The 20,249-nt window shown below is 39.9% G+C and overlaps 1 protein-coding gene across 6 annotated transcripts in view; it reads right to left on the reverse strand.

Annotated features, from left to right (window-relative positions):
- Positions 1-14,661: 14,661 nt before the first annotated feature.
- Positions 14,662-20,249, reverse strand: part of Ptp4a1 (protein tyrosine phosphatase 4A1) — a 31,459-nt gene continuing 25,871 nt past the window's right edge. For 5 of the 6 annotated variants that reach the window (XM_040729196.1, XM_040729195.1, XM_040729197.1 and 2 more), the window contains 5 exons: positions 19,024-19,621; positions 17,927-18,019; positions 17,441-17,571; positions 16,765-16,839; positions 14,662-16,044 (listed from right to left, as the gene is read on the reverse strand). In XM_040729196.1, coding sequence (XP_040585130.1) covers positions 15,927-16,044; positions 16,765-16,839; positions 17,441-17,571; positions 17,927-18,019; positions 19,024-19,128 — 522 coding nt within the window. In that variant the 5' untranslated portion in view covers positions 19,129-19,621 and the 3' untranslated portion in view covers positions 14,662-15,926. The remainder of the gene's footprint in view (positions 16,045-16,764; positions 16,840-17,440; positions 17,572-17,926; positions 18,020-19,023; positions 19,622-20,249) is intronic. The other variant, XM_040729198.1, reaches the window with a different exon arrangement.

Consider the following 20,249-nt stretch of genomic DNA (forward strand, 5'->3'; position numbering starts at 1 on the left):
AACCACAGCAACTGTAAGCCACCCCATTAAATGTTTTCTTTATAAGAGTTGCTGTGGTCAGCCGGGCAGTGGTGGTGCACGCCTGTAATTCCAGCACTCGGGAGGGAGGCAGAGGCAGGCAGATCTCTGTGAGTTCGAGGCTGGGCTGGACTGACAGCCTTGAAAACAATACAGAGAAACCCTGTCTCGTAAAAACCAAAAAAAAAAAAAAAAAAAAAAAAAAAAGAGTTGCTGTGGTCATGGTGTCTCTTCACAGCAATAGAAACCCTAACTAAGACAGAGTGGCAAAACATATTTCAAACATACGACCCACACAAAATAATTTTTAATTAAAAAAATGACCTTGAACTAACCAACTAAAGCACAAAAGTTTTAAAAATTAGTGTTTTAATTTCACTTCTGTTGTAATAAAAATTCCCCGACTAAAAGGAACTTTGGGAGGTGAGGGTTTATTTGGGTTACAATTCCAGGTCACCATCCATTATTGAAGAAAGTCAAGGCAAACTCAAACAGGAACAAGAAATGAGATTTGCTTTGTATTCGTCGGAGGGTTGTCTCCAAACAAGAAGCTTACTTCACAAACAGAAGAAGTACACCAGGGACCATGGAGGATATTGCCTGTTACAGGGCTTGCAATCTGTTTTATACTAAGCTAGATTTCTTACACAGTCAGGACCACCAGCCTAAGGGTAATGTTGCCAACAATGGGCTGGGCCCTCCTACATCAATTAACAATCAAGATAATTTCCCACAGACATGCCTGCAGGCACATTTTATCTAGGCAATTTCTCATTTAAGGCTTCCATCTTAGATGGTGTTAGACTGTGCAAATTGGCAGTTAAAGCCAGCCAGGGCAATTAGTTTAAGAAATATTAATGCGGGGGTGGGGGGTGAGCTGGAGACATGACTCAGTGGTTAATAGCACTGACTGTTCTTCCAGAAGACTTGGGTTCAATTCCCAGTTGCCACATGGTAGTTTACAACTGTCTGTAACTCCAGTTCCAGGAGATTTGATACTTTCACACCAGTGCACATAAAATAAAGTTAAATAATTAAAAAATAAACATCATGCAATCAGTAACTGGGTAAATTCCCAGAGAGTATTCCTCTGTCTATTACTATCAATTATAATAGGTTGGAGTTATAATAATAGCTTGGTAATAGACCACTTACCTCTTATGTGTAGGGCCATGGGTCAAATCCCTTGCGTCAGAAAGAGAGGCAGACAAACAGAAAAAGAGGGATGGAGAGGGAGGGAGGTTGGGGAGGGGAGAGAGAGAGAGATTCATTTTATTAAAAAGAACAGTTTAGAGAAATAGTTTGTATAAAATAGAAATACATTGGTTCATGCAAACAAATTGTGTTAAAAATCAGTTGTACAGCTGGGTGTGGGAGCACACCTTTAATACCAGTGCCTGGGAGGCAGAGACAGGAGTACTTTGTGAGTTTGAGGTCAGCCTGTGTCTACATAGGGAGTTACAGGTCAACCATGACTACATAGTAAAACCCTGTCTCAAAGAAAACAACAAACAAAAAGAAAGAAAGAAAAGAAAAAGGAAGAGGAAAAAACAAAACAAAAATCAGGCAGGATAAGGTGGTGCACACTTATAATTCCAGGACTTGGGAGGCAGACAGGCAGATCTCTGTGCGTTTGAGAGCAACTCTGAATACAAAACAAACAACAATAATGATAATAAAATAAACATTAAATAAAAATAAGTAGCATGATTAGCATCAGGTGTCTGGAACAGAGTGCTCAAATGTCTTGTCTTCGGGCTCTCTCCTTTTTTTCTCTTATTAGTCTGTTGTTAATCCCACCAGTAGAGAATAAGACAACTACCATAATTTAAAGCCAAATCTGAAGGAAGCTTTAATTAAATACTGGCCAGGTGGATGGGGTCTGGCCAGGTCCATACCCAGGTTTCTAAGAAATGGCTCCGAGTCACAGTTTACAGCAGGTTAAGAAGGAAAACCCGTCATTCATTGCATTTCCCACCCTGGCAAGCATACATCCTGATGTATTTCCTGCCTACATACCTCTTACCAACATGTGATCAAGTAGATGGGTCAAACAAACTTGTTTTGGGGAGTGAAAACATGTGACTTGTTATCGCCCATAAACAGTGGCCTCCATTGTCCCGCGCTACCGTCTCGCCAGCAAGAACGACGCGGCACACTTAGGATCCTTCTGCAGAACAGCTTTAATGCGTCTTGAGAGGGAGAGCATAAGCTTACAGAGCGGAGACCCGGGGAGCAAAAAGCCCAACCCTTATATAGCTCAGCAGTCCCCGCCTCGGACGTGTCATCTCCTGACTGGCTCCTGCTCGTCAGCCCATATGACGCCACGGGAGAGGCAGAGAGTAAGGGATAGAAAAGTAGCAGGCACATGCGCACCAAGGTTGTTTACTCCAACTGACAACGGGTGTCAGCGCCATCTTGTAACGGAGAATGTGGGGGCGGCTCCCCACACTCCATTCACTGTCTGTGGGCCAGGGGCTTAAAGGTCAAATCATAGGCATTTTGGTTTCATGGGTTACTTAGGCATAGTAATTAAAACTTGGCTCTCATACTATGGTCTACTTCTTTTGACTTGTTGATTACTGCAACTTGAGTTGGACTATTGCAAGGCTAAAAAGTAGCTATTATCAGTTATTGTGTTTGCATTATCCCTAGAGAGTAAGAGACTCTTCCCTGACAGCTAAATTTACAAAAACTCAGCACTGAAAGGTCTCACATGGGGGCTCAAGAGGGACACTGAAACAAAGTGCTAGCGGCATATGAAGTTTATTATGAGTTATTAATGCCATGAACAGACAGACAGACAGACAACAGCGTGGTGAGAACTCTGAGAGTTCAGGCCCTAGCACCTGAGGCAGTAAGGTCTTAGTTTTGATATCATCATTCCGTAATCTATTTCGGTCACAGCAGTAGTGTCAGAATACTTGAAAAGAATGCTTCCTTTCTTTTTAAAACTTTTGACTTCTTTTTTATTATTGTAAAAGTTTTCATTGTGTAAATATTCATTTTGCATGGTACAGTTACACAAGGATATGTGAACACAAATACATAATGTACTTTGAGTCTATTTCTCCATACCCACTTCCTTCCCCTTTCTCCTAAACCCTGTTAGTTCTCCTTGGTCTTTTTCACAGCATTGCTTTTACTTTCATTTTATATATCCATGCGTGGTTTTATGTGTCTTCGGAGAATGACTTATTGGATTCAGCACGACTTTCTCCTTTTTCCTCAAGACAAGGAAATGTAAGCATCTCTGGGATGGGTTGCCTTGGAGTCCCTAGAACGAAAGAGGAATTTGCATGGATCTGAGAGTCAGTGACATTGCAATCAAAGGTCACAGCTGTGAAGCTGGGTGAAGGTAGAGGTGGAGATGCCTGGAATCCCAACTTGTCCTTTTGCTATTTTGTTCGGAGTTTTGCTTCTCTTGCTATCTGCTGGGCTCCTCATCAATAGCAATCCCTGAGCCATTGTACCTAGTGACTAAGCTAGAGTTTCAGGAACACGCTCACACAGAGACAAGAATTCCCTAACGGGACAAGTCAGGAGACCACTACAGGAACACATCCTTTGTAATTCTGCTTTGTCAACTGTTACTCTTGCTTTTCTTTGATTTCTCTGTGCTCTGAAACTTGTCTATACAGACAGGCACTTAATGTGGACTGCTGAACGCCTATTTCCCTGGTCCTGTCTTCTTCCAGATCTTCAATTCTTCAACAATATTCATATTTGTGTCTGCATGTTGCCATCTTTATTGCATAAGTTGTGTCTACCTGGTAGTTATGAAATGGCTACCACCCAGAGACTGCCTATTTAGCTAATCTTATGTTGGGCAGTAAGCCAGTACACTGGTACCAAAATTCCTTCTCACTCTATAGATTAGACTGGTCTTGAACTCACAGAGACCCACCTGCCTCTCCCTCCTGAGTGCTGGGATTAAAAGCGTGTGCTACCATTGTCCAGCTAGAATCTTTTCTTACTTTAAGAAGGGATACATACATACATATATATTTTTTTAACTGAAGACTCCATAAAGTCCTTTCTATTCCATCAGTCAAATCAGAACCATGTGTTCTCCCTGGACAACTCATAGAGGGGCTTAATGGCCATGTCTGGTTTATAGCTGTGTTTCTTGCTCATGTCTATACATCAGTGTAACCTGGAACATTTTTTGCTTTGGGTGATGCTGCTGATGCTGCCTCAGACTCTGGAGTGCTGTCTACAGGTCTGCATGCCCATGCCCAGCTCTGTAAGTTTTAGAAACACGTTTCACAGAAACAGCAATGTAGCGGTTGTGGGGTGGTATCTTGTCACTAGTACTTGCCAGCTTCTGTCACAGACACTATTGTATGCAACTGAAACTCAGCTTCATTGCCTTGATCAGACACGGTTCAGTCTCCGGAGCAATTTTACAGCTTAACTTGCTTTTTAACAAGGAAGAAGAGATGGATGACCCAGTTGAAAGACAAGTTCTGTCCATCCAGATGATCTCATCTAAGGATGGTCTGCAGAACTGATAGAATTATGACTAAAGTCTCCCCTTGTGTGAGCCATAGGAAATTTATTGAGGACCAGCAGATTCCACACAAGTAATTTGATTACTCTTGGAAAGTCACCAGATAGCTTGTCTCTCCTCGACTTCCCTGAATGAGCTATCAAATCGCACAGCACCACAATAGAGAAGTTAACTTTTTGCTGTGGGTATGGTGGCACGTGTTTGTGTTCCCATCATTGGGAAGCTAACACCGGAAGATCAAAAAAGTTCAACGAGACTCCATAAGAAGTAAAAAGAGGAAATGACTCCTAATGGTTTCTGCTGTACTCAGAGATCAGCGTGTAGTTAGCTATTATCAGAGAAGCTTCCTTCCACAGCAGAAGGGAACGTATACAAGACCCACAGCCAGATACTATGAAGAGAGTGAGAGACCTCAGAACACTCAGCCGTAAATGGTATGTCTTCATCAAATCCTTTCCCTTAGGGCTCAGGGAACCCTCCAAAAGGAGGCAGAGACAGCGTAAGAGCCAGAGGGGAAGGAGGACATCAAGAAAACAAGCCCCTATATATCATGACCAAAGCTCATATGAACTCAGAGAGACTGGAACAGCAAACACAGGGTCTGCTCGGGTCTGCACCAGATCTCTCTGTGTAGACTATGGTTTCCAGGTGAGTGTTTTTATGGGATTCCCGAGAGAGCAAATGAGTGGGTCTCTGATTCTCGTGCCTTCTCTTGCGCTCTTTTCCTTCTGTTGGTTTGTCTTGTTCAATTTCCGAACTGAAAGTTTTTGTTTTGTCTTATTTTTTTTTTATAATTCTAAAAGGGAATGAATGGGTGAATGAATGAAAACATAACCACAAAGGAAAAGGCTAACAAGTGTGGGGAGGGAGAAAATAAATTTTCTCCAATAGAGTGACACTGGGTATGTCAACCATTCTAGGATAGACCTCATGTTCAGGAGGAGTTAACCAGTATATAATGAACTCCACAGTTGGTCTTTTTGTTTTTTTTTTCTCTGTGTGTGCTTTTTATGTTTTGTTTGTTTGTTTGTTTGTTTGTTTTTCTGTGTATCTTTGGCTGTCCTGGAACTCTGTAAACCAGACTGGCCTGGAACTCAGAGATTCACCTGCTTTTGCCTCCCAAGTGCTGGGATTAAAGATGTGAGACACCACACCTGGTGTGTATGTGCTTTTGTTTGCTTATAGTTTGATGGGGTTGGGGGGAGCATGGTTTTATTTTCTTGGTTTGGTGTTTTTAATCTTGTATAGGATTTTTGTTTGTTTTTTGAGAAAGAACTGAAAGTTGGGTGGGTAGGGAGGGGAAAAGGATTATTTAAAAATTGTTTTAAATAATAGAACATGTAAAATTGGGCTGATGATACAGCTTAATGATTTGCTTAGCATGGATGAGGCCTTGAGTTCAAGTCTCAATGGTAGTGAGGAAGGAAGAAATCATTCATCCATCCATTCAGTCAATCAATCAAACAATCAACCAATCTATTGAAAGGCACATAATTAATTAGCTCAACTTAATTATGTAAACAATCATAAAATTAATTCTGGGGCAGTGACTAAGGAGACGTTTGTTGAAGGGATTAAAGCCAAAATGGACATGTATGGTGATTATTGTTATAGAATACTACTTTAACTGGGCAAAGTTGTGTTAAATTTGTTTATGCTGTGGAAGATTCCTTTAACTGTGTAAAGGTGTTACATTTGTTTCTGCTGTATTTGTTTAATTATGTAAAGATGTATTGCGGTTTCACCTTGCCTGCCAAGGCACCTGAACGGCCAATAGCTAGGCAGAAGAGGGATAGATGAGGCTAGCAGGCAGAGAGAATAAATACCAGGAGAAATCTAGGCTCAAAAAGAATGAAGAGAACGAGGAGAAAGAGAGCTTCCACCCCTGGGGCTAGACAGGCAGCTGCCAGCTAGCATACACAGTAGGACAATCAGCCAGCCAGCATACACAGTAGGACAATCAGCCAGCCAGCATACACAGTAGGACATACAGCAAGGAAGGTAAAAAGCCCTGAGTCAAAATGTAGATGAAGAGAAACAGGTTAGTTTAAGTTAAAGAAAAGAAGCTAGCCTAACGGATGCAAGTTAAGGTTCAGCATTTGTAACTACTAATAATAAGTCTCTGCATCATGATTTGTCAACTGGTTGATGGCCTAAAAGAAAAAGCTGGGTACAGCTTATTATTATAGTTAATAATAGTCTGTATTTCAATATGCTAAATGAGGACATTTAAATGTTTGTGATACATGGAAAAGATAACACTGTAAGATGACAGGTATGTTAGTTGGTTCAATCATTCTATAATGTAGAAATATCAAAATATCATGTTATATTCAATAAAATAATATGCATATAAAACTATTATTTGTCAATTAAATTTTTTTTAGCTAGCCAGGCTTTGGTGACACATGCCTTTAATCCCAGAACTCGGGAGGCAGAGGCAGGCGGATCTCTATAAGTTCAAGGCCAGCCTGGTCTACAGATCTATTTCCAGGACAGCCTCCAAAGCTACAGAGAAATCCTGTCTCGAAAAACCAAAAAAAGAAAAAAAATTTTTTAGCTAGATATGGTTAATGTGTGCCTGCAATCCCAAGATTTGGGCACAGAGAGGAGGAGGAGGAGTTGAAAATGATTCTCAGTCACATGGTCAGCCTGAAGCTGCAGGGAACCCTCCCTCTAACACCAAAGAACTAAGTTCACGGACTCCTGAACTTTGGATTAGAAGTTCAGTGTGATTTTTAGAACAGCGTTAGTATTCTTTCAGAACAGGATGTCATATGTCACATAAGCTGGCCTGGAACCCTGTGGTAGAATATTATTTTAAGGTGCTTTACTTTTGTTTATGCTGCATTTGTTTAACTCTGTGAAGCTCTGAGTCTTTGCCTGTCTAAAACACCTGATGGTCTAATAAAGACTAATGGCCAGGAGTGAGGCAGGAGCGAGGATAGGCAGGGCTGGCAGGCAGAGAATGGGCACAAGGAGAACAGAGGGAGAGGAGCAAAGAGAGAGCAAGAGGGAGGAGGACCACAGGGCTCAGCCACCCAGGCACCCAGCCACCAGCCAGCCGCAGAGTAAGAGTGGAAGAAAGAAGAAAAGGGAAAATCTCAGAGACAGAAACGTAGTCAGGATAACTTTAGAAAAGCTGGCAAGAAAAAAGCCAAACTTATGCCAGGCATTCATAACTAAGAATAAGCCTTCATGTGTGATTTATTTGGGAGCTCAGTGGTGGGTACCTCAAAAAGAGCAAAACAGTAAAAAACATCACACTACCACAACAGAACCCCAATCTTCCTGCCTTACCTCCCCAGTGCTGGAGTGGTTGCAGGTATTCGCAACCAAGCCTAACTAACTGAAGTACCGACCTTTCCTTAAAAATCATCTTGTAGCTCATGGAAGCAGAAGCAGACACCCACAGCTAAGCACTGAGCCGAACTCTGGAATCCAGTTGCAGAGAGGGAGGAGTGATAAGCAATGGGGTCAAGACCAGGCTGGAGAAACCCACAGAAACAGCTCACCTGAACAAGAGAGAGCTCAAGGACCCCAGACTGATAGCTGGGAAACCAGCATAGGACTGACCCAGACCCCCTGAACGTGGGTGTCGTTTAGGAGGCCTGGGAAGTCTACGGGGCCTCTGGTAGTGGATCAGTGTTTATTTCTAGTGTATGAATGGACTGTGGGAGCCCACTCTACATAGAGGGCTACTTTCTCAGCCTAGACACACAGGGGAGGGTCTAGGCCCTGCTCCAAATGAAGATTCCCCCATGAAAGGCCTCATCCTCCCTGGGGAGCAGAAAGGGGAAGGGAGGGGGCAGGGGTGGAGGGGAGGGAGAGGGAACTGGGAATGACATGTAAAACAAGATTTTTTCTAATTTAAATTTAAAAATTGTATAAAAAATCATCTTGCAGTGTGCCACTCAGGTGGTTCAGTCAGCAAAGGCACTTTTGGTTAGTCCTCCTTGTTGGAACCCGGCATTATGCCATAGAAACCTCAAAATGTTCCCTCTCAGCACTGACCAATGAAAATAATTGGTACACAGGTATTTCATGTCAAAATATGACTTTGAAAAATCCTCCTAATTGTTCCCAAATGTCAACCAATCAGAAACCAACCCGTACCTACTGATGTAATCCTGTAACTTTTGTCTTTAAAACCCAGCAGTAGACAGGGTACTTCACTCCCTCTGGAGGCTGCTGCCTCAGCTTGCTAGACGGGGGTCCCTGTCATGGTTGGATGAACAATCAATACAATTCAAACGTTGCTTTTATAGTTTGGTGGGTCTGTCTTCCTGGTGGTCTCTGTGGATCTTTGCAACTTGGGCACAACATTTGGCTACTCAGTAATATTAAGCAAATATTGTTGACTTTGGAGTATGATAATATTGTGGTATGTTTAGAAAAATAATTCTTGTTTTAAATGGACAGTGTTCTATATTCAGATGCAAAGGTATTGTTACATACAGGGGGACCCACCCATAGATAACTCTCCCATCCCTTAAATCCCTTTTCTGTTCTATAAAATCCCAAGGTCTCTATGCCTTTTGCATAGTCTCACTTCCAGAGAGAGACTGCAGTCCTTCAGTTGTTCTGATTAAAGATCAATTCTCCTTCTGGAGTTGCCCCTCTTCCCTATATTTCCACGTCGCCCCCATCAATCCCTATTTGTATTTGTATTTGTATTTGCAATCAGCCAGACAACTCAAGGCCAGTGCTTAACATCCAGATGTTCACGCTGTCAAGAGTTTGCTCTTTGAGATGTGGTTTGGTGAAGAGTTTGAATGCCTTTATGTGCCAGTGAGCGATGTCAAATTCACCTTAATTATTTTCCTGCATAATTGTGCACTAAGCACACTACGACTACCGTTTCATTAATGTCTATGTACTAAAGGTCTATGTATTTTGACGGTATTCTGCTAACAGTAACCCATGAAAATTATTTGAGTACATGTACATTTTTAGCAAGGGCTTATCACTTTTTCCTTTTCATACCAAAATATTTTGGGAGACATTTCCGTTAGATAGCATTATGTTACACCTAGCAGTTTAAGTTCACATTTAGACCTTCTACTGTTGTTAATCCTACAATTGCACGGTTTAAATGAAACCTTATGTCATTAGTGTGCCCGACAGCTAGGATGTAATTGTTCATGCAATAAAGTCTATTTCACCATGAATTCTGGATTCCAGCCAAGAATCTAAATCGTTCTTCCAAGATGGAACCACACCCCTCCCTTTGACCCTAGCTCTACCAACAATCGAGACTCTACTTTCCAAAGTGATTCCTCTGGATTGGCAATATAGCTCAACGGGTGGAGTGCTTATCTAGATGTATGAGTCCCTGGGTTCAACCTCAACACCACAAGCCTGGAATTCCAGAACTTGGGAGTGGAGGCAGGAGGATCAGAAGTTCAAAGTCATCCTCAGTTACCTAGGGAGTTTGAGGTCAGCCAAGGCTACAGCCTGTCTCAAAAACACCACCACCAAAAGAAAAAAAAAATGTTTCTCTCCAAATGTGTGTCTGTCCTAGTGTGCTTTCTGCTGTTGCCATAATCAAAAAAGCAGATTGAGCCAGGAGGCGGTGGGGCATGCCTTTAATCCCAGCAGAGGCAGGCTGATCTCTGAGTTCCAGGTCTACAAAGTGATTTCTGAGATCTCTGGCCTACAAATCAAGTTCCAGGACAGCTAGAGCTGTTACACAGAGAAATCATCCCTGTCTTGAAAAGCCAAAAGAAAAGAAAGGAAAAAAAAAACCTACTTGGGGGATGGAAGGACTTAACTTGGCTGCTTATAGGCTATAAACATCACCCCCAAAGCCGAGGACAGTAACATGATGCAGGAGTCTGGAGTCAGGAACTGAAATAGAAGTCACTGAAGAGAACAAATGACAGCTTGCTCTCTGCCTCAAGTTCAGCTACCTCAAGAAAGCCAATGCTCACATGACCAGAGGCAGTAGGGTGCACAGTAGGCTGGTCCCTTTTATATCAGTTAGTAGCCAAGAAAATGCTTCACACATATGGCCACAAGCCCACCTGAACTGGGCAGTGTTTTTCAGTTTGAGGGTTTCTCTTCTTAGATATGTCAAGTTGATAACCAATACTGAATTTAAAACGTGAACACACTTGACATTTAATGCCAAATAAATTCTAGCACACACAATACAATTGTTACATATAAAAAAACAGACAGGCAAAACCAGAACAAAGAACTTTACAGGGAGCCGGGCGTTGGTGGTGCACGCCTTTAATCCCAGCACTCGGGAGGCAGAGGCAGGCGGATCCCTGTGAGTTTGAGGCCAGCCTGGTCTACCGAGTGAGTTCCAGGACAGCCTCCAAAACAATACAGAGAAACCCTGTCTCGAAAAACAAAACAAAACAAAACAAAAAAAAAAAAGAAAAAGAAAAAGAAAAAGAAAAAAAGAACTTTACAGGGACAGGGCTGGTTTTCAATCACCTTGAGTTCCTTATGATGGCATTCAAATTAAGGAAATGTCGGACCACAGAATTCTCTGAGTTCTTTGCAAAGACAAGACAATAGTTATCTAAGAGTGTTAAAACTTGACACATTTCAGCAGGGCGTTGGTGGTGCACGCCTTTAATCCCAGCACTCGGGAGGCAGAGGCAGGCGGATCTCTGTGAGTTCGAGGCCAGCCTGGTCTACAGAGCAGCCTCCAAAACAATACAGAGAAACCCTGTCTCAAAAAACAAACAAAAAACTTGACACATTCCATCAGGACACATTTATAAACATTTAGCTAAGTCTTTAATACAACATGATACCTTATGCCTTACAAATTATTCTCCCTAATTTATTTTCCTTCTTGGACCTTCAAACCATATTGTGGTAAATGTGAAAAAATTTAAGTGCAAAACTGGGTCATGCATGATTTTAACACTTTGGAGACAGAAATCAGAAATAAGTAAATATTTTCTTGTGACTTAAAAAAATTGTCAGTCTTGTATATTTCTGGCTTTAGCCCATAACAAATATATTGTAGCATATTTTTACCTTATTTTGAAAGCATCATATATAGTTGTCCAAAATCTATTTTCCCCCCTGGAGACAGGGTTTCTCTGAGTAGTTTTGTAGACCAGGCTGGCCTCGAACTCAGGATCTGCCTCCCTCTGCCTCCAGAGTGCTGGGATTAAAGATGTGCGCCACCAATGCCCAGTTTGCAGTAAATTATCTGTTAAGCCCAGAGCTGACTTGATGGAAGTTTGGTCTCTGGCATTCAGAAAATGGCTGACCTAGTGACTACTGAGTTGTGCTGTGAGCCCTGGGGCCTGAGCTTCTGAAAAGCAGTGACTACTGTTGCTTTAGACTCCTGGCTCTGTAGACCATGTAGGAAAAAACAAAGAGCTATAAACTATAGCTTGGACTTAGAATTTCCTAATGTGAATACTTTTGATGGGTTACATTGGAGTCAGGAGGACTACTGAAAATTGTTGCACTGGATTGTTTTAAGACTCCAAGTTTTCTTTACTGAATAGTAGAATCAGATTTACTTTTCTCTGATCATAAAGAACAAACGTATCTCCTATGCTGGTGGGAAAAAAGGAGTTAATGCAAATAAACTTCACAATATTAAAAAAGTGTTAAAACTACTAGTGAGTCAGGCTGCAGGTTATCATTGGAACAGATGATCATGCTCTGTGAATTCCAGTTTCCTTCAGGCTAGATTCCTTCCTTCTTCCTTTCCTGACCCCATCCCTCCATTGCTTATTCTTTTTGAGACAGGGTCTCATGTAGGACAGGCTGCAACTCTGGTGTATTACATATATGTATTTTCCTTAGGCTGCATGCATGGCTTGGCATATTTAAGGGTCAAATAAAGTTTTTCCTTTTTCTTTTTTAAGATAGGATCTCACTATGTAGCTCTGGCTGGCCTGGAATTGAGAGATCTGCCTGTCACTCATTTAAGGAGTGCACCACACCACTAAGCTCAATTTCAAATTTAGGTCTGAACCCCAACTGGAGGCCCACATCCTGTCTGTGTAAACCGGCAACAAACCATTATAAACCCCTTATATAACACTGAACTATGAAAAACACTTGATGGTAAATCACAAAGTGGCAGCTATCAACTATATGTATTTTCTGGTTAATATGGCAATATGAATCTAACCATTTCACCATCAGTTCTATTCTTAACACATAAACTGGTTCAATGTATTGGAAATGACCGTATTTTTACTTTTCTTTCAATATTTAATGTAGTTACCCAAAAGGTAATGCACAAACATTAAGTGTCAGACACTTAAAGCAGTCTTTAATTTTCAGTTTAGGTTTTAAGATGACACATACCCACACACACACAAGTTCAAGGAAATCAACAATGTGGAGCATAAACGTGTACAGTAGGTACTACTTTTTGTATTTTACCCTTTTGTTTACAAAAAAAAAAAAAGTCACTTCCAATTGAAGCATTTTTACCAGAAACATTTCCTGGAACTTCAACACAAGATTGTTACTGGTAAGGGCTATGATCATTACTGTAGAATCTGGCAATACTATGAAGTCCTCTTAATTGTGTAGAGTAGCCATTTGCCAGATGAATGTAACAAAACAGACCCTGAACTTGAGATTACAGCTAGGCTCTGGAACCACAGTACTTACTATTCACAATATACTGGGACTTGATCACATACATGCCTTGGCAATGAGTGAGGACGGATGTTAAGTGTGGATAGTGAAGCATTGCCCTCAGTGGGCACAAAGAGCAAAATGAAGGCTGTGGGCTACTGCAAATGACTGGTGGCACCTACTTTTAAGGTTTTCTTCCAGTAGCCTGCATTTTTCCTGATTCAGTAACCACATTACTTCTATCAGGAACATGATTTCTATAGTACAGGAGTGGTACTCACTATTATCTACTTAGATACCAAAGCTCAAGCAAGCAAATAGCGTCTTTTTTCTTTTTTTTTGGTTTTTCCAAGGCAGGGTTTCTCTGTATTGTTTTGGAGGCTGTCCTGGAACTCGCTCGGTAGACCAGGCTGGCCTCGAACTCACAGAGATCCGCCTGCCTCTGCCTCCCGAGTGCTGGGATTAAAGGCGTGCGCCACCAACGCCCGGCGCAAATAGTGTCTTTAGACACAGCATTTCACATACAACAGGCTGGCTAAGTTAGTTACATAACTGAGGATGACCTTAGATCTCTGATCTCTCTATACCACTATGCCTGCTGTGCTGGGGAGCAAACTCAGGGCTTTCTGTTTGCTAGGCAAGTACTCTACTCATTGAACTGTATTCCCAGTCTCCTCCCTCCCCACACAAGTAAATTTTATAACACATCTGCCAACTTCTTGCATTGAAGAACTCAGCTTAAAATTCTTTAAATTCTTCTTAGATGGATTTTTTGGATGTTATCACAGGTATTGCTGTATTTACAGATGCAACATACTTGACTAAAGAGCAGTATCAGTTTATATGCACAGGTAAATTTATAAAGCAAAGTGACTTTTGGCACCATACATACAACCTCAATAGATGCAGTTTTTCAGTAATTTATGGAATTTTGACAGCACCTTTCCTCTCCCCAAAAGAACAAATACATATTTATGGACTATGTGGTAGTAAAGAGTGCTGTTTAGTAAGAACCAAGGACCTACAGATCTGTACTCTTCAAGTGCTAGACTGGCATGAAAAGACAGTAAACTTTTAAAGCATAAAGTGGAATGTCATTTTTCAAAGTTTCAACTTCCATTTATAACATTTTAAAACAAAGCCTGTTCATCTGACATGAGCATGAACTAGGGAAATGAAACATTTCAGATTATTGAAAGTTAAAATTTATTAAGCCATGTGCCAAATACTCAGGTTCAAATTAATTTCAAAATATATACAGGCATGTAATTAACTTAAAAATGAGAAAAATGGATCAGAAACTGCACAAAACTACTAATGACTGATGAAACCAAGCATTAAAAATCAAGGTCATCATCTATTACAAACTATTTTCCCTCAGTACCAACATTCAATTGGTTCAAAATTATCTTGACTTTTAAAGAGAAAAAATTATAATAAAAAGCACTTGGTATTCAACAGTGCTCATAACCCTAACAAATTTGTTCATAAATTGAAACATTAACCGAATCCATTGTTTTCTACAAAATAAGTTAATTTTAAGCAAAATAACCTCAGTGACAAACGCATTTCATTCTTTATTTAGATGTTGAAGCTCTTGCACTAAGTTTTTACAAGCTGGTGAACACTGACAAATTATTTCTCCCACAGAACTATAACCACACATTCCCAGACAGTATAAATATATGGTTGAACTAACATTAACACACATCACCATTTTATCGATTACATAATAAAACAAATGATCAAGTATCCAATTATTAAGTTACATAGCTGAAAAGGCATATAAAATATGTCTGCTCAGTTTGTCAGCAGATCCACGTCTTTTTTTTTTCAAGGTTGGGAAGAGAAGGGGAAAACCATAATTCAAGCAAGTTGGAAAACAACTTCTGATAGGTATGAAAAAAAAAAAACAAGAATTTCAGAAATTTTGATTAAGAATTGGTTAGCTACAACAATGTATCTCTACCTTTAAAAAATTTTACTAAATCAAAGAGCATATTCTACATGTTCTGCACAAGACAAAGACAACATTATACTAAAAATATTTAATAGCCTCCTCCCATTCTTTTATCAGGCCCTCCCTGTTAAGTTGCACCTTTGAGTGCAAACATTAAATTAACTATAAGGCTTTTTGTCTGGAGACATTATTGAAGATATGTGCTTCTGTAACAAAGTCGATTTTCAAATGGAGGTTTCCCATAACAGCACAAAACAATATAGACATTAAATAATCCACACAAGACTTGCTAAATAAAAAAAGTTGATGGCTAATCAAACCTGATGTTTACTGGTATGTGTGGGAGATGTAAACATAGAGTGAGCAGGCAGATAACGACAAAAGCCCTGCAGTGTTTGAAATGATTGAAGGAATACACCATGGAAGGTCTAGAGTGTTCTTAGTTCCTGGAATTTTGGTTCTGTACGATGCTAAAAATATATAGGTATTGTGCTGGGTATTTTGGCACCTAAATCATTCTAAATTCCTTATACACTAATACTCTGGCACAGGAGTATATTTAAGGACATAACTCAATACCGTGTTTTAGGAAAGGTCAATTGGTACAAGTAAAAGCACATTTTAAATGCTGGCCAGCAAAGATCTTTTGCTAAGTATCCAAACGTGTTGATCATAACTCAAATATAAGGTTTCAATTCTGTCAAGCTTGTGGCCTGGTAAAACAGGTTTTTCAATATTACTGCAGAAGCTTCAGTAGACTTATACAATAAGCCGCCATGTTGGCTAGCAAATTATGTATGACAAATCAGGTCCCATCTGAGTTCCACTCCCAAGGCGATGGTATCAGGCACCCCAGTTTTATTGAATACAACAGTTGTTTCTATGCCCATTGGAATCCTTGAAGCGCAGCCGCATTTTAGGACGGTACTTCTCCAGATACAAAAGTTGCTTGCTGTTAAAAGCTCCTCGCCGCTTTCTGGAAGGAAAAAGACAATAATTTAATTGAAGGATGTTCTTTCTGGTAGCAACAAAGATGCCAACAAAGACCAAAGCACCTATATAGAGCACTGAGATTTCTAAATATGCCAGGTTTTTGTTTTATTTAACTTTTATTCTATGAATGATATGAGACTACCACCACCCACCAACTGGGCGGGCGTTGGTGATGCATGCCGACATCTGAGTTCGAGGCCAGCATGGTCTACAAGAACCAGTTCCGGACGGCCTCCAAAGCTACAGAGAAACCCTGTCTTGAAAAGCCAAAAGTCGGGCATTGGTGGCTCATGCCTTTTATATCTCAGCAAAATACAAATTAACGGCACACTGAGTCAACAAAGCAGAACAAATCATCCAGCAATTATTTGCATAAATGCAGAAAGGTTGGATAATGTCCTTTTTTCCTGACCTCAATATAATATTTCAAAAATACAACAGGATGGGGGTAAAGGTAAGAGCACTTGTGGCTCTTCCAGAGGACCTGGGTTCAGTTCCCAACACTGACATGGTGGTTTATATAACCACCTATAACTTCAGTTCCAGGGTTCTAATGCCTTCTTCTGACCTCTAAGGACAACAGGCACACACAGTCAGACAATACCAAAGCAAACAAAGCAAAGACATGATCTGGATTTTACTTAATTCAGATATTGAATAAGAAAATACAAGCAGGCATGAAACAGAAGAGTGCATTACTTACTGTCTTATGAATTGTACTGCATCTTCATATTTCATTCCACCTTCAATTAATGCTAGGGCAACAAGCACTGGAGCTCTGGCAAGGTAAAAATTTTGATAACTCACTATTTTTATAAATTAAACCCTGTAAAATTCATTATTCAAATATCCCCTAGACCCAAAAATATAATTATAAATCATCCTGTAATATCACCAAACCAATATTGGCTTTTCACTAAAAATTGTAGGACAGAGTTTTCCAGCTATCTGGAAAGCTGAGGCATGAAGGTTACAATTTCAAAGCCTGCCAGAAAGTGAGGTCAGGACCAGATGGGGCAACTCAAGTGAGGTTCTGCCTCAAAACTGATGCCCAAGAATCAATCAACAGTATTGTGTTAGAGTACATGTCTAGTATGCAGAAGGGTCCAGGTTCAATCCCCCCAAAAAGAGACTCTAGTACTTTCAATTCAAACCTTTAGCTAGAACAGTAGTTCTCAACCTGTGGACTGAGACCTCTTTGGAGGTCACTTACCAGATACACAATCAGATCATGATTCCTAATAGTAGCAAAATGAATTATGCAGTAGAAGTGAAAAACAATTTTATGGATGGAGGTCACCACAACATGAGGAATTGTATTAAAGGGTGGCAGCATTAGGAAGGTTGAGAACCACTGGTCTAGAAAGTGATTTTCTTACCTGCCAAGGCCTGCAACACAATGGACAGCAATACAGCAGCCAGGTTCTTCACGAAATTTGATCTTTACAAGACTTAACCAGTCATCTACAATCTGGTTGGATGGTGGTGCACCATCATCAAAAGGCCAGTCCTGAATCAAAAGAAGAACTATTTTAGACCTTTAAATTAACTAGGTACACTGTTCTAGTCCTGTATTCTCAAAAACCCAGGAGGAAGGGAGTGGACTGATGAGTTCACAGCTAGCTACAGGCTAGCTTAAAATTGAACTTTTTTTTTGTTTTTTGTTTTTTTTTTTTTTGAGACAGGGAGGGTTTCCCTGTACCTTTGGAGGCTGGCCTCAAACTCACAGAGATCCACCTGCCTCTGCCTCCTGAATGCTGAGATTAAAGGCGTGCACTACCACCACCCAGAAAAATTGAACTTGAAGTTGGATTTGAATTAACTTCCATAGCATAACAGAAATGCATAAAAATTCAAGTACTTACAAGAACATGAATGCCTTCTTTCTCCACAAGAGTAGTGTCGTAAGTTGCTTCACATACTCTTACTATTGTGGTAACTCCATACTTCTTAAGTTCCTAGAAAAAAAATACATATATAAAAAAATTCAGGAAGTCCTCAGAACCATATTATTATTGCTGTATCATTTGTCATTTTCACAACTTTTGATCACGACAGTAATTGGAAGAATGGCAGAACTTGTTATGTATATTTAACACAAGAGCAAATCAAATCTGGTTGTCAATAGAACAGTGTGAGAAGAAATGCTTGCGGCTGGAGAGATGGCTCAGCGGTTAAGAGCATGACTGTTCTTCGAGAGGTACAGAGTTCAACTCCCAGCAACCACATGGTGGCTCACAACCATCTGTAATGAGATTTGGTGCCCTCTTCTGCACTGCAGACAGAACACTCTCTACTCATAATAACTAAATAAAAAAAATGCATTTTTACTTAAGTTAGGGTGAAAAAACAAACCCTTAAAACCTGTTTCCACGGATACTTGGGTGCATATAGAGATAAGAGGTCAACTTCTGGTCCTATTTACTCCATTTTGAGAAATGATCTCTCACTGTCTAAAACTTGCCAAGAAGGCTAGGCTGGCTGACAGTGAGTCCAAAGTGTCCCTGCTTCCCCATTGCTGGGCTTTCAAGCATGTGTCACTGCTTATGGCTTTTTAAATGTGGATTCTGAGGGAGACTTGGGTCTGCATACTTGAGCAATAAAGTAATTTATAGACTGATCTACCTCCCCAGGCTAAAAGTCTTAGAAATAATTTCAAAAGTTCAAATTCAGGCTTCAATTTAAAAAAGCCATTTACCATAAAAAACCCCAAAACCAACCAACCAAAACGCCCCAAAAACCTACAGGCTTGAGAATAATTATAATTCAACTCTGCATTAAAAAAAAGTCATTGGAAATAAAAAAAAAAATCATGAGTGGCAGTCTCAGAAAGTACATAGTTCCCAAAGTGTAACACCATAAAGACATTTCATTTCTGAGTACCAAAACTATAGTTAACAACATCTTTCAAGTTAGCCCCACCATTAACTGCAAATTAGGATCTTTAAAAAATGTTACTTACCTCTATAAATTTGTTTAAGGTCGCATTGGTTGGATTGTGTGTAATAAGGAATCTCATGTTCTTGTATGTGACTTCCACAGGAGCAGGGCGGTTCATTCGAGCCATGTTAAGTTAGTTTTTAAAAAACACCCAGTAGGGTTATGAAAGAATTAAAAAATTGAATACAGAAATGACGCAAAAAAAAAAAAATCAAAAACAAACAAAAAAACCTCCAAACAACCTGAAGTCTACTTCAATATTCAATATATACTCCACTTGAAATTCTCAGTGCTTTGAGTATGAAATTGGGAGAAATGGGCAATGAAATGAACCTCCTAACAAGAAGCAGTGATTCTTCAATCCAGTAATACTGAGGCAATACAAAGGAAGTGCACTGAGGTTTACCCCATCCAGGTCTGAGCTCTTGTAAAATGCTCTTGCAGATTTCAATTCAACACGTCTGTGTCCAGGTTATCCACTCTTATGGGGGCTTCTTGGTGGAGTAGTAAAGAATTTCTACAGTTCACTTGTCTGCATAGAGGTCGTGCTGTGCCTGGCAGTAATCTCCACTGCCCTTCAGAAACTCCATAAATGTGTGACCAAGAACACCACAGAACTGCTGTTTAGAAGAAAAAGGAAGAAAGAGAGAAGAAAGTTATTTTCTAATTCAAAAGGAACATGTCATGCTTTCCCAGTAAAGTACACAACTATGCTCATCAAATTGACATCAACTTTTACTAGAATTATAAAATTCAAGGTGACTGCATTTTAAAAATCAATAGGCCTCCAGCATGCAGTCACAAGCGCATTAAAGTTGCTAATCAATCATTAAAAAATGTAAAAAGTCACTGCTACATTTGAAAGAATTCCCATATACACATTTATATACACATACATTTCATTAATTACTCCTCCTTTTAAGTTATTTTTAATGCTTGCTCAACCTATATACATTATTTTCTATATTGACTTACTGTTTACACACTAAATATAAACTTCATGTAGTTTGAAATTCTCAGTTTTTGCATAATTTACTGAACTCATTCAGAAACATTTATTTTAGCTGCTCACTAGTTCTGATTTTATATTGACTGCTTAAGCTACTGTGATAGAAGTAAGGAGATACCTGTTATATGGTCTTTCTACAAAGATAGTATAGGTATTTTTAATGCTATTATTTCAATAATTAGTCTTTACATTTTAGTCACTAATGAAGCCATGCCCACATTTCCCTTCTGTATTTTTTA

The sequence above is a fragment of the Mesocricetus auratus genome, unplaced genomic scaffold (assembly GCF_017639785.1).
Source record: "Mesocricetus auratus isolate SY011 unplaced genomic scaffold, BCM_Maur_2.0 Super-Scaffold_100021, whole genome shotgun sequence".
NCBI classification, from domain to species: Eukaryota; Metazoa; Chordata; class Mammalia; order Rodentia; family Cricetidae; genus Mesocricetus; species Mesocricetus auratus.